The sequence below is a fragment of the Toxorhynchites rutilus genome, chromosome 2 (assembly GCF_029784135.1).
Source record: "Toxorhynchites rutilus septentrionalis strain SRP chromosome 2, ASM2978413v1, whole genome shotgun sequence".
In the NCBI taxonomy this organism is placed as follows: Eukaryota; Metazoa; Arthropoda; class Insecta; order Diptera; family Culicidae; genus Toxorhynchites; species Toxorhynchites rutilus.
The window spans coordinates 194,321,805-194,337,325 of NC_073745.1; the positions used below are offsets into that span (position 1 = coordinate 194,321,805).

At 39.1% G+C, this 15,521-nt stretch overlaps 1 protein-coding gene across 1 annotated transcript; it reads left to right on the forward strand.

Annotated features, from left to right (window-relative positions):
• The first annotated feature begins 274 nt into the window (after positions 1 to 274).
• LOC129769044 (acetylcholinesterase-like) lies at positions 275 to 15,508 on the forward strand. The gene is made up of 5 exons (XM_055771054.1): positions 275 to 1,286; positions 1,345 to 1,472; positions 14,246 to 14,382; positions 14,452 to 15,043; positions 15,096 to 15,508. Exons 1-5 carry the CDS (start codon positions 708 to 710, stop codon positions 15,373 to 15,375), a joined length of 1,716 nt encoding a protein of 571 aa, XP_055627029.1. The 5' UTR covers positions 275 to 707; the 3' UTR covers positions 15,376 to 15,508.
• The last annotated feature ends 13 nt before the right edge of the window (positions 15,509 to 15,521 follow it).

Here is a 15,521-nt window from a genome sequence, read left to right on the forward strand (position 1 = left end):
TCCCTATCATAATCGAGGTAATTATAGCCGTCATCTTATTTCCATTTATGGATGAACGTGATGCTAATACGACTAGCACACGGATCTTCGATATATCGTAAAAGACGAATCATCGTTAGTTCACTGTGCGCGGCTTTCTCAGAATACCTGCCTTCGAGCACCTGTATCGATCTTTCTCTTACACGCTCCCCGCTGTTACGTAGCAAAATATTTACCTGGTTGGCTAGTATTGGCGAGGGGAAAGACTAAATACTGTGGCGCACATTGCGAATGAGAGCCATCAACAGTTGTCTGCGAGCGGTTTCGCGGGAAACTGGTCGAACTTGCAGCGCATCGACATTCTCCAACGGGTTTTGTAGTGTTACGTATAAAGTGGTGTTGAAACACGCGATAGATAAGCACTTTGCTCAGCCGCAAACTTTTTTCGTTTTCTTCCGCATTCATTGAGGAAATGTGAAGAGAATTCCGTCCAGTCGATAGAGAGGGAGAAAGTAGCGCAAATTAGTCGTTATACATCATTGAACGAAGGTCAGTTTCAACGTGACTGTGAAACTGGTGCGGAGAAAGCAATACAAATTAACCATCAACCATAGTTAGGCGAACTTTAGTTCGCGTTTGAGAACCGCTCAAGTCCCACCGATCGCCGTGTACGGGAGTGAAAAGTTTCGAAACGACTGGTTTTTACTCATCATCGCGTTACGTCGATCATGATTGAGTTTGTGTTGACGGTCGTGAAATTTGCGTTTGCTGCCGCTGTTTATTATGTCAGAGGGAAATTGCTTCAGCTGTGGCCTCCAGCAGAACGACCTGTGGTTTTGGTCCGCCAAGGGAAACTCCGAGGAATAACTGCAGTATTGCCAAATGGAACCCGTTACCACTATTTCAAGGGTATACCCTACGCGAAACCTCCGGTTGGAGAACTGCGCTTCAAGCCTCCCATTCCACTCGAGAAATTTGATAAGCCCCTCATGGATTGTATTCTGGAGCAAAGTGACTGTGTGCAAGAAGATTTGTTCACACACCAAGTAGTGGGCTCGGAAATGGGATTATATATCAATATATTTACTCCCTATTTTGTTGACACTGATCAGCCGAAGTATCCTGTTATGGTATTCATCCACGGGGGAGGATTTCTAGCTGGATCTGGGAGCAGTATATTTTACAATCCCATTCATCTGGTTCAGGAAGGTGTAATAGTTGTTACCATGAACTATCGACTTGGACCTTTAGGATTTCTCAGTTTCCCGAGTGCTGGCATCGTCGGAAATGCAGGACTCAAAGACCAAGTAATGGCTGATAAGAAACTCCGAACATGTGTAGAGTCATATAAATTACTCTTTTCAGCTGCTGGTTTTCAGGTGGATCAGAGAGAATATTTCTCAATTCTGCGGTGATCCTGATAACGTTACGGTGTTTGGAGAAAGCGCTGGCAGTATTTCGACGTATCTACATTATCTGTCCCCCAACTCAAGGTATGAACTAAACTACATAATGAAAGTTTTTGTAATGTAATGTTTTTACTTTTTGTCTACGGAGGTGTGTTCGGAATCTTTCCAATTCCACCTCATTCCACCACAATTACATTTCATTCAATGAAAACAGCTGGATCCGATAACTATTTATCTACTACTGTTTAAAAAATAAGCTATATTTGCCCTTTTACGATTGATATATTGTCACGTCAAGCACGCGAATCTATTTACTCCTACTAATCCACACTGATCTCGCGTGGAAATTCCATACATATGAATAAACACTGTCCATAACTGCTGTAATGGAACCACCGATTGCATATCGTTTTCCACACATTGGATGGGTACAAGTACATCAATAGAAAATGTATGCGCACAAGTTCAAACAGAGCAGAGCTGAACTGAGACGGCTAGAAAGATTTTGAAATGATATATGTATACATCAAGTGCATTCCATTCATTTAAAACCATTCTTTATTTATAATGTACTAACTGTACCCTGTCACGCTTTGCTGTGGCACATTGTGATTGTATGGTTGAGTTGATTTTTTCAATCTTTCATGTTGGAGCACCAATCCTAGATGTGTTTGGTTGTTTTGTATATTGTATCATAGTTTGAGCTCAATCGGGTAGGAACTTTTCGGAACGAACAGAACATTTTTATATATTGGGTTAGGGAAATAGAAATGTCGTATATTGTTAATATATGGATACTCTTAAACATATCTTGTGTTGTACTTATCGCATCGGGTCATACTATACGGCTATTTAAAGACGACAAACAAAAAAACTGTGCTATAATTGTCGTTTTGACAGTGTTGTGATTGTCCTTTTCAGTCCCAAGTTATAGCGCGTCAAATATGGAGTCCACCAAGCAAGAAATTCGCCATATTTTACGTTTTTACTACCTGCGAGGTAAAACTGCAACGAAGGTGGCCGAAAAAATTCGTGTAGTTTATGGACCTGATACTGTAACGATTCGCAAAACACAGCGTTGGTTTGCTCGATTTCGTTCTGGTGTAGTGGGTGTCCAAGATACACCCCGTACTGGTAGGCCAATCGTCGTGTAAACCGATAAAATCGTTGAAATCATCCAAATAGACCGGCATGTGACTCGCTCGATTGGCCAGGAACTGGGTATAGACCATAAAACTATTTGGAACCATTTGCAGATGATTGTATTCAAAAAAAAAAGCTGGATGTATGGGTGCCACACGATTTGACGCAAAAATATCTTTTATACCAAATCAACGCCTGCGATGCACTGCTGAAACGGAACGAACTCGACCCATTTTTTGAAGAAGATGGTGACTGGTGATGAAAAGTGGATCACGTACGACAACCTAAAGCGAAAAAAGTCGTGGTCGAAGCGCGGTGATCCGGCCCTAACCATCGCCAAGCCCGGATTGACGGCCAGGAAGGTTTTGCTGTGTGTTTGGTGTTATTGGAAGGGAATCATCCACTATAAGCTGCTCAACTATGGCCAGACCCTCAACTCGGTTCTCTATTGTGAGCAGCTTGACCGTTTGAAGCAGGCGATTGACCAGAAGCGGCCAGAAATGATCAATAGGAATGGTGTTGTTTTCCACCAGGACAACGCTCGGCCTCACACATCTTTGATGACCCGCCAGAAGCTACGGGAGCTCGGATGGGATGTCCTATTGCACCCACCGTATAGTCCGGATCTGGCTCCAAGTGATTATCATCTCTTCCGGTCCATGCAAAACGCTCTTGGTGACACTAAGTTGGCCTCAAAAGAGGCTTGCGAAAACTGGCTGTCTGAGTTTTTGGCAATAAAGGAGGGGGGGAGGGGTTTATAAGGGGGAGAAAATGAAGTTGCCTTCTAAATGGCAACAAGTTTGGGAACAAAACGGCGCATATTTGACTTAAATTGGATAATTTCAAGTATGTTAAATGAAGCGTCAAATTTCGATCAGAAATACGACATTTCTTTTTCCTCAACCCGATATATAGAGATAGATGAGGGAAATCGATAAATTTTAAATCAATTCGAAACACAATATCAGTTCACGATTTTGTCAAACACTTGGAAAAAGATGTTTCTATCGCATAGAACACATATTTAATACGGAATAGTCGATTTTCATTAGAAGCTCAATTTCAGAAACGCGCTATGGCCAAATGGAAAATCATTTTTCTCCTTTTTTTGACGTAGAACTATGTCTTTTTGTTCCCACCGAGCTGTGTTTCCCTAACACGAACTTCTAAATTAATGTGCCTGGGGGAATCCGCTTTGCAAATACATGTATTTTTTTATCCCTTTTGTTTATTTTAGGCTCATTAGCATTTTAGCTGTAACAGAGCCGAATTTCAATCGTGTACATGTCACATGTTTATCATATCTATAATTAGCACATTACACAGTTGCCATGTTTTCGGCGTTAGAGTATTCCCTTCTATACCATTGCATATGGTACACATTTACGAGTTTTCGTTCTGTTCTTTCATTATCCAGTTAGACCGGACAGCGGAGACAGTTGATTGATCATTGTTGAGTTATTTATAGAACAGCAGCCCGATGTGTCTTGCAGAGCAGAGCAGTTGTATGGATGAATCGATCTTATTTCGACCGTGGATCGATCTCCATCGCTGATGATTGTTGCGTGGACGTAGTTATTCTGTAACAACACAAAGATGGTCAATGAGGGCCCTGAGTTTTGAACTCACGATCGATCGCTTATTAAGCGAACGCGCAACCAATGTGGCTACGGAGACCCCCAAATACATGTAGTGATGTCTAAATTTTTCATTTATTCGATTATCGATTAATCGTTGGGGCATTTTTCAATATTCGATTCATTCGAATAATTGTCTTTCAAAATTCGATTAATCGAACGAATATTTATTTCTTGAAATAATCCCGTATCACGTTGTCATTCTGGCCGCGTGGTCTATCGGGTTGTCGATGAAAAGATTCCTTCATTCGTTATTCGCGATTACAGTGACAATTATTCGATGTATTCATATTTTGATTTCAAATTATTCGATACAAAATTAATCGATTATAACTTCAGATATTCGATTATTTGAATTAATCGAACGATTAACCGACATCTCTAAATACATGCAAGTCGATGGTATTTTTTGGTGTTGAGTACTTTTGTACTCGCTTGTCATCATGCAGACCGGAATATGTTTCCCTAAAACGTATTTTTAAACTGCGAAGCCTGGGAAAATCGTCATTTCAGATACTAGAAGTGAATAAACTTTCACGGTTCGAGAACTACGTAAAACATGAGATGTGCAATAAATTCAGAGGGAAATGTAAAGTGCAATGTTCGTTTGACAATTCTTCCGTTCACATATTTTGGTGTCCAGAATTTTGGAATATAGATATACACTGCGTTCATTTAGATACAACGTATATTTCATGGAAGTATGCTTTCAAATCCCCGCAGGAAAGTCTTACTGTTGCATATTGTGGGGTTCGATTCCACCTCAAGCGGAATATGGGGCATAACTGCTTATAGTTTGTGATCGATATCTGAGTGAGAATGAGAAATTCTGGTGCGGGTTGGCAGCGCTGTTTAATCGTGAATGTAATATATGAATATGTTATATATCTTATACATAAATCATAAATATCATATTATAATAGTAGCATAGCATATTATCCTCTATCAGTTAACCAGGCCAGGCCTACCAGTTTGAAATTGTTTGAATTTCAAATGAAAAAAATATAAAATAATATTCAAAGTGGTAAACAGGTGAATTGCATAATATTATTGCGTAGTTATACGTCGAAAATGCGGTCGTGTCCTAGATACAACCCCTTACAATTTTTTCAATTTTCTATGCTGTAACAATATTCCTTGAAGTGAATTGTATATTGTGTACAACTTTGAGCTCAATCGGTTCCGTGCTTTTCGAGTTTTTGACGCGTACACAAACGAACAAAACATTTATATATATATACGATCTATGAAATTAATCGAATGTGATCGATAAAGAAGAACGAATGAAACGATTTGAATGGATGTTTATATGTTTAATGTATTTCATTAACCCATTTTGTGTCAAGCGTTCGAAGAATCGGACTTTGATCATTTTTAATGCCTTTGGTAAGCAACCAAATGATAATGTTTTTGCACCAAAAGGAAGTTGAATTTATTAACTACCACTTACCATCAATTTCGTTCAATTTTGCATAACTTTATTGGGCAGTAAATTTGATTTAAAGCAAGTATGTTTGGAAGGTGTTTTCAATTTCAATAAAAAAAACCGATAAAGTACAAAAATACGTGAACTTTTCTACAGTATAACTGCGATAGAAGAACATACATAACAGCCGGGGAAATTGAGTGTTCAAAAAATCGAACGTTAACCATAACGGACATTTCTGTTCTGCTGAATCAATACCAATACATTTGACCTTCGCAGCGCATTCTAGTTTGTTTACTTTGGAAGACGGAAGGTTTTTTCATTTTTTTCAGAAATTTCAATTGTGAATATTTGTTAGTATCAATTAACTCAGCAAATATTATTGAAAAATTGCATTTCTGTCCGTGATAACCTTAGGTGATGGCAGTCTGTTGAATTTCGTGTGTGGAGGAGTTGGAGGAAATCAGTGCGTGGAAGAATGGTTCTAATGAGATTGCTGGGTGAATATTCTCTCGCCGGATTGGGTGAGTGATCTCATCGATGAAGAAAACCTAAATGATGATTCTATTCAACAGGATAATAACCTCCCAACCCTCTAGCCAATAATTTTTCGCAGCGTATTTGTACTTTGCATATTTTGAAAAAAATGTTCGATTTTTCGGGAAATGGATAATCGGAAACAAATACTTGTTGAGCATTAACATTTTTCCACGGACAACAATCTAAATGAAAGCAATAGCATTCGTTTGATTCGTTTGGTAATAGATTAAAACTACATGAAAGAAGAAAGGTCACATCTCACCATAGGTGGATCAATTCAGGTTTATACTTAGAAGCTTTCATTACACTGTGCTTGTTAGTCCCGAAATGTAAAATTAATGCATTTATTAATGCCGTATATTAGCTTACTGAAGTGACCTTCAGTTCACAGTATGTTTGTAATTGCAAGAAAAAGTGTAGGCTTCGGCCAATACTCGATTTCCCGCAAAATTGGTTGGGAAGTTGGGAAAAAAAATAATTCTTGAACATTGGGGTTCAAATTCTGTCTCGTTGATGGAAAATACGCCCTTTTCATTTTCAAGATGAACGGCTAAATTTATAGCTGCTGGATCATGTTCATGAATTGGGAAACCAAAGATACGCCAGGCAACTTCAATGGAGCTGATACAGAGCTAATTTTAGCTTGAAATTTTTGTTTTAAAAGCGTTTTTTTCCACCCTAATATCCATTTTGCATATTTGCTCCACAGAAATGGAACACAGAGCTCAATGTAGTCTATGTCGAATTGCATCGCAAGGTTGACACATTTACATAACTTGATTGGACTTGAGTCGAACGGATTTCAGAATGCAAAATTGCAATCCGTACGGATAGCAATTGACTCTGACGCTGTTACGGCGTTGCTCACGATAGCGTTTTTCAAGTGAATGTATTCTTCATCAAGCCACTTATGTTGATTAGATCGTAGGAATCGCAGTCGTTCACTCTCTACCTTCGCTTACATGTCGATCATGATTTGTTGGTACAGCTCACGACATCATACGCTATACTTAAAATCCATCGAGCGCACTCCTTTATTTTATTCGTCTGATATAGCTATTCATAAATATTATTTCAAAATGAGTAATGATGTTCATACTGAATGAAGTACCTGTAGCAGTAACATGTTGTCTAGTGTTTCTTGTTCATCTTGTTCTTTCAAGACGGTCGGGCATTTTTCGTCAAAGATATTTCTTCTGACTTGCATTGTGGTCACACACATTCTAGAGCTTGCCACTCAGAATAAATATATATATATATATATATATATATATATATATATATTGTAGATTCCAATAATCTCACAAAAGTACATTGAATTAGAAAAATGCATATCGGTCGAGTCAAATGACTAGTGAGTGAATCCATGAATTTTGATACCATTCTTAGGATTTAAAAATATTTATACAGGGTCCCAAGATACGACCGAATTGTTGACGACAGACTACGAAATTATTTCACTCAATTCACATGTTTATCACTACGGATATCATTTTAGATTTTTTTTTTAGTAGAAACGAATATGACGAATATGAGCCAACTGTTTAACGGGATTCTATGAATGAAGCATGAACCGAGCCACGAAATCGTCCGTTGAAATCTTTATTTTTAAGCACTTGAACCGTATAGGCATTTAGAGAAAACAATTCGCGTCGATTTGTACATGTGGCATGCATGTTTTTGGGCAAAACCACAATTTTATACCCTCGTTTCTTTTTTTCACTTAGTTATGTCACGAATTCGTAACTGAATTTTTTTGGCTATTGTAAAGCGTCTTGAATTCAGTTCATTTGTTATTATATTTCTAATTAATTTAATTAACAAATTGATGACCTGCGAAAGCATGTGCAGATTTCTTTTGTTGTTCGATCTCTCTTTTCTGAAAGCAGCTCGCGTTGTCGGTTGAGCTATGAGGGAGGGGCGTGTCTGCAACGAAAAGAGAGAATATCACGGTGGCACAACGTTCATCCGTCAAATACAGGGGAACTGATTGCACCTAAACACTCCTCGCACGCTCGGTGAGGACGCTGATTCAGGTCACAATCAGGTTCAGGATTACCTACACCGACCGCTCCCGTCGGACCGGGATACGTCTTGAAGGAAGCTGCTTTCTCTTGTGGGCACTGGATGATTCCTTGGCGGTTATCCCCGCGATCTGCCCACGACCTCTTCCGGTTGGCACGTTTGACTGCGAGGATCAACGGATGGTTCTGCTTAGTACACCACTTCCACTTACTACAATGGAGGAGGCAAATTTCGACAAACTAATCAAATGAGGATGTCGATTGACTCGCTCACGGCTCAATCCAGAAGAACTAGTCACTCGTCACATATCCACCATCAGGGTTATTCGCTCCGTCATGGAGAGCCATTTCACAAATAACAGCTAATGTAGGGAAAGGACTGTGAAGTTTGGTTTATGGAAAATAAGGTTAAGGAAAATAAGGAGAGGGATCGGGAACAAGTTTCACGAGTAGCTAAGCATCACAATAGTATTGACAAATTCGAGTTGTGCCTTGCCGCTACATTATGTACTCGTTTTGATGGTGCAGGTGCACAGAAAAGCATAGAATAAATGTATGAGAAAATAGGTATACTTCCAGTGTTCGTCAATTTAATCTGGAATCGAAAATGTTCGCAAATCTTAAATAAGGCCCAGCGTGTGGTCGTTAGGGAAATGTTGTTTGAAGATAATGGCTCTGTTATTTCGGAGGTGAAAACGCAAACATATCAAACTAGGGCAGGGAAAAAAAACAATTTTAGTTTGCTAGAAGAGCTACTTGTCTAAAATGGGCATAAAAACCCGCTTTTGCTAAAACGAAAAGAAAAGAGAAGAAATTGTTAAGTTGATGCCGATCTTAATACAATTTTATGTTTATTCAAATAGACCTGTTTCATTCAAGAATTGATAGTTTTTAACTTCTCGGTGTCAACTCCAGCCAGTGCTGTCCTGATGATATTTCCATCCTGAAATTAAAGTCTCGTCAAGTACAGGACAATCAATGATAATGTGCTTACTTTGCAGGATCTGCAACGCGGAGGGTCAACTGTGTGGAGAAAACTGTTTGTCAAAGTGGTATACCCAATACGAAGTCGTTTTGGGCATACTTGGGTAGAATGCTGAACACTATCCATCCATGGATGAGTAGTGTTCTTGATCTTACCCAATAATAGGTGACGAGAATTGTTCCAATTGCATAATTCGAGGGTGTTGTCAACCCATCGGATAATGTTTTGGGACAGGAAGATAATGGACCATAGTTCAGCGTTTCACCCCTCCTTGGCAAGACGATCAGCAGACGGTTTATTGCCTTGGATTCTACAGTGACCTAGGATCCAGCAGAAAATAATCCTAATCATTCCCACCTCAATGTTCTGAATCCATGGGTGTTTACTTTCACCGCTTTGGAGTACGAGCAGAAAGCTATGGGAATCAGAGAAGAGAGAGTATTGTCCCCACTAAATGAAGGCGGCTCTTGGTGTCGGCTTTATATTTAATTATGTGTCCTTAAAATGTAAGGACAAAATGTCCACTAGTACTCCAAGAATACTGGCTGAGTGGACCCGCTTAATGGGCCTACCATTGATCAGACAGGTTCGCAGCTTTTTCCTATGATCTTCGGACTCACAGCAGTGAAGGATGTTGAATTTCTCTGCTGAAATCTTGAACCCTATATAATTTGCCCAGCTGTCAACAACGGAAATTCCTTCCTGAAGTCTTCTGCGTACCAGTTCTGGGAAAAGGCTTCGGGCCATCAGTAGTATTATCCAGTAGTAGTAGTAGTATTATATCATCTGCATAGGTCAATATTTCAATGTTTTGAGGAATAAACTCGAATACGGATTGAAATGCTATCAGGAAAAGGGACACTGATAGAACGGAGCCCTGTGGTACTCAATTTTCATGCGATCTGCTATCCAATATGGCTCCTCTGAAGGAAACTTGGAAGATTCTGTTGAGATGGAAGCAGCGAATAAGGCAGCCTTTGAATCTCCATTGGTGGAGTTGGTCAAATATATTATGTCTCCATGTAGTTTCATATGCTTTAAATAAATCAAGCAAAGCAAGTTCACTGTGATGACCCTTCTAAATGGTTTCGTGGATTAACTAATCTAGCTGGCAGAAGTAAGTGTCGGTGCCTTTTCTCCGACGGGAAGCATGTTGCCTGGGGTATCTAAAAGATGGCATTCTTCCAGGGATGTTGAAAGTCTACGAAGTATCTTCCACTCTTTCGAATAGCTTCCCAAAGCAACTGAGGAGCGTGATGGAGCGAAAGTTATTCGTAACACGTTTTCTCTTTTTTGCTCTTTTGGGATTGGAATATCCCAAAATATCGGTTTGACCAGCATTCGGTGAAAATCAGCAGAAGCGAGATTTTCGCAAGTTTTAATCATCAGGTTTTCGATGGCATCTGGTACGGCTGATTTACTTTGGACCTTTTAAGGGACCATAACAACTCGTCCATAGAGAACGTTTTGTTGTAGTGATGGTTTTAACCTGTGTCAGAGGAAAAAACTCTGAGTTCGACCTCCGCTTCAACAGCCTTGAGGTATTGGTGTAGTTGGAGGTGGCTGAAGTGTTGGCGAAGTGGTCTGTCAAGTGCTCAGCTATAATGGAATCTTTTGAGAAAGTACCGTTGATCTCCATAGAATAGCAGTGAGAAGATAACGCCAGATTAACGCCTTATCCTTATGCTTATAACTTGTAGTCACTAGTAGTCGCACTAGATTTGATGTCATCGAGGAATTCAATCCAACTGTTACGTTTAGTTTTCGCTATCACCTTCCTGGCTGTAGCTCTAGCTGGTTGAAAGTTGGTTAAGGCGAGCCTTTTTCTTCACTACCATCAGAAAGGCGTCTAAGAAGACGGAGTAGTTTCCTTCTTTTTTTGATAGCTTGATTTGATAGATAAAGGATTTTCATTTGTTCGGTGGATGTTTTTCTCTGCGGCCAATAGAATGGCTTGAGAGAATTCATCCACAGAGTTGCTACCGGAGTTGTACTGGACGTAAGCTACTAATTGTGGATTAGAAACCTTTCCAGTCAGCCGATTGGTATTTCCATCTTCTACGCAATAGGATTCCTTGCCAGAGTACGAATGTGGATAGGGAAGTGATCACTTCCTCTGGGTTCGTTGTCAACAAACCAGCTCAACCTAGGAGCGAGGTCCCAGGAGGAAATGAGGTCAATGGCAGATGTTGATCCGAAGCGGAGGTCTATTCTGGTGTGATGATGGTCGTTAAGTATGATGAGATTTAGCTTTTGAACGATTTCCAGAATCGTTTTACCTCTTCTATCGCATAAGATCCCTCTCCAAGAAGTATGAGAATAATCTCTAAGAAGTATGAGAATAATCCTTCGCGGAAATACCATTTAAATTTGCCTTTAAAAGATCTATCTAAATCTGATCGTCCATTAAACTTCGTAGCCCACGCAAATTCCATTGAATGGCATGTTTGCGATGTTGGGTCACGGGACGATGGTGTGCAATGATTGGTTTGAGGAGTGAATTTTGAAGTTCAGAAAAGAGGTAAGTGGGCTGTAATAGGAAATATATGTGAAATAAGGATGATGGCATTAGGAGTGGGTGGGTTTACACCCTTCGGAGGTCTAGGTTTCAACCTGGGGACGTTATAAGAAACGTTGGAATGGATTTGTTAACAACTAGGGTAGGTTTGTTTGGGATGACCGGTTGGTTAAAAGTGCTCATTTGGGATGAGATTTATTTGTGGTTTTTTGATTATTTTGCCTAGAATTTTTTTTTCCCCGAGAGTTTTCATCATCCGAGGATTTAGACTCTTCTGAGATTGACAATTTGGAATTAATTTTCGTGTTTTCGGGTCTCCATTTGGGAATCTGATTCAACATCTGAGTCTGTCGAAGAAATATTGCATTCCAATTCCTGTGGATTACCGGACAAGGTTGGGACTGCGTTGATAGTTAGAACTGAATTCGCTTAAGTGCAATTGCACATGCATCGGATGCATCCCGTGTTTTGGATAGTATTCAGTCTTTGTTTCAGTTTGTTTGTAAAGGAAGGACCATTAATTGTTTCAAAAATAGATTTAGCTTCCTTATATGACACACCTTGGTCTTCTGATTCTTGTAATTTTGTCTTCAGTGATCCATGCTGGTAGGAGTTGGAACTCTTTCCTTCTTGATTTTAATAATCTCGACTAGTTGTTGGATCGTATATCTTTCCATTATGAAATGGCAAACCTTACTGAAGAGAAATGTCAAGAGAGCGGGAAAAAAATATGACATCGTTCGCTGTCTCTATCTATCTACTTTTGTAGCGTCCCTATTGAAATACCCGTTATATACATGCTATTATATTGAGCAATATGAGCAAGCGAAACAAGAGACACATTACAAATAACCACACGTTAAAGCTTTTCGCACACCTTACCACGTTTATGCCCTCCATTTTGCTCTTAGAAAACTCTTTCCAACATAATTTTATAATGAGTTGTAATATTATCACTCGTTTATGCAGCAGCACTAGTGGCTACGTAGTCGCTACGTGGTCGTGTGAAATAGCCTTGCATTCCAACCGGCCTTGGTTCGATCCATGTTAACATCGCTAGGATTTTTTCTATACAATCCCAAGCTAACGTTCAATCCGAGATGAAAAGGTGTGCACATGAAAAAGGATTTTTTTCTACAGAAGATGGAATGTTTTCTGTCAACGCTAGTTTGGGTGTAGGACTGAGACCGGAATTTTCTTACATTTGTGCGCTTATCATATCAATATGTTTCATCAACTGAAGTTGCTAGACTAAAAAAGATTCAGTTCCAAAACAATATTTATGCAATCATGGCAATTATAAGAATTAATAGACCAGTTCTGGAAATGCTATGAAAGCTTGATAGGCTCTGGACATCGTGGTTAAGCAAAACTTCCTCATTGGTCAAACAAACATTTGGATATAGCAAATGGATAACTCGACTTGTGATTTGTTCAGTAAGAAGAATTTAATTGGTACCCAAACTATGAGTCAAACCCCAAGGACCTCCTTACATCGTTGCAATCTGTCCTGATTTTATGATCTAGTTGGGGCGTCCTGATTTTTCACAATCTAGTCTCTGTCCTGATGTTCATGAGAAATTCAATTTTGTTGCATAATCAGATTTATTTTCTGTGTATTATGTTTTTAGTAGAACCTTTTTCATTGAAGACCAAAGTTTTGTGAGCATATAAAGAGTAGCAGTTGGATCTTTCACGAGACATTTCAACTCATTTAATTTTGAGTTTTTGTTTCACTGGCAAAGTCGATGTTTTTTTTGCGAGGTTCTCTTGCACTTGATATTTGATGTCTCTGAAACTGCCAAAAAATCTCCTGTGCTCGTAAAAAGACAGAAGCCATCATTTCTGAAGTATTTTCACCGCATGGATCGCTCAAAAAATATATTAAAGAAATAAATTTCTCGTGTTTTTATTTATTTATACCTCAAAGAATCACAATGGTTTGGTAATAATCGTAACTGTGAGAGGTTTCCTGATTTTCAACTGTGACCAGACGGTATCACTATCATTACAGGCATTGGAGAATCTAATTCCATTTGCTTCTACGTAGGAAGCGAATGTTCTAGAGCCATGGAGCTCCATAAAATATTCCTCCTCTTTTTTTAAAAACGATTAGAATTCTTAAACGATAGCGTAACAATAATAGACAAACGGGTATCATATCAGCTCTCACGGTGACTGATTACATGTTTCCATCAAATTGGCTAAGAAAAAACCATCCCATCATGAGAGAGGCCAACATCGACTTGTGTATTAACAAATTCGCATGAAAAACCAAGGCAGGGAATTTCGGTCATTGATCCGGTTATATAGGAATTTCATCACATTATTCGTTAGTGGGCAAATTTATCCACTTGTCTAAGGATTTTGATTGTCCTCTATTCCACCGAAAGGCCATTAATATTTACATATTTTCGCCAAATTTCAGCATAATGATGAGTTTTAAGATCCAAAAAAAATCAAATTCATACTATTAGCTTTTTATGATGAATATAATGCATATAAAATGTTGATGTGATGGAATAACTGATGAAAAATTGTAAACTTTGCCAATAATTTTTTTTCCATTTCATTTACTTGACAGAAAATACTTCAACCGAGTAATTTGCCAGAGTGGAATTCCCTGCACCGAAACTTTTTTCCAAGCAAACGGCAACGAAAAAGCTCGAGAACTAGCAAAAATTCTTGGATACAAGGGGAACTGCGACAAAGAAGCATTAAGTAAATGTTGAACCTGGTCACTCAGTTATTGCTACTGATGCGACTATAACGCCATAAAAATATTTTCAGAAACTCTGATGGAAGCACCCGCCAGCGCATTAATAAAACATCAGCATAAAGTATTGACAACCGAAGAGAAGCGTGCAGGCGTGAAATTTGCTTTCATGCCAGTTATTGAGGAAAGTGCATCCGACGATAGTATCATCACCGAAACGCCAGAGGCAATAATAAAATCGTCAAATAACTTGGACATGCCGATAATTGATGGGTGCAACAGTGGCGAAGGAATTCTCACGCTGTTCCTGATGAAGAACCGATACGACGTGATTAACAGTGAGCCAGAGAGATTCGTGCCCCAGCTTTTGGGCACATCCACCAGCCTGAACCGAGTTGAACTTGGGAAGGAGATAAGAAAGTTTTATTTCGATGATAAAGAAGTAGATCGCAGCACTGCTGACGAATTAAGTGATGTTATGGCGGACAATTATTTTATAACAAACTCCGTTATCAATGCGGAGTGGATGGCCAAATATCAGCCGAATATAAGGCATTATCACTACAGGTTTACGTACCATGGTCAGTTTAGCATCACAAAGAAGTTATTCAACCAAAGCCAAGCAAAAGGAGCTTGTCATGGAGATGATGTGTTCTACATCTTTAGGTAGTATAATTGCTTGATATGTAGAATCCTTTAAAAATGCGCATTCTTTTAGCCCACCATATCTACCAAAGCTTCCGGAAAGCAGCACAGAGTGCCAAGTGAGGAATACATTTGCTAAACTCTGGACTAATTTTGCCAAATACGGCGAACCAACCCTCGACGAAGCCATTGGTTACAACTGGCTCCCAGTGGCAAAAATTGATGCGTCCGATGATTTCAAGCTGGATTGTTTGCAGATCGACACTAACACAAAAATGATACTGAATCCATATCCAGAGAGGATAAAACTTTGGAGGAGATTGTTAAACCAGTACAGGAAAGGTTTCTTGTGATAAGGAGAAGTCTGAGTAGAATTAAATGTGCAATAGTGCACAAATAGTACGAACATGATATACAACAAGTGAATGTAAATGCTTGAAATGTTTTACAATAATAGCAATAAATTTTAACATTATGTTTAACCAAGTGTTTTGTTTTT

What these genes read in the sequence shown, in the direction of transcription:
- LOC129769044 (XM_055771054.1), top strand. Translation starts at nt 708, where the DNA reads ATGATTGAGTTTGTGTTGACGGTCGTGAAATTTGCGTTTGCTGCCGCT. An exon ending in ATGCAGGACTCAAAGACCAA is followed by an intron (nt 1,287 to 1,344) that starts GTAATGGCTGAT and finishes TACTCTTTTCAG; the next exon opens with CTGCTGGTTTTCAGGTGGAT. An exon ending in TATCTGTCCCCCAACTCAAG is followed by an intron (nt 1,473 to 14,245) that starts GTATGAACTAAA and finishes TTTACTTGACAG; the next exon opens with AAAATACTTCAACCGAGTAA.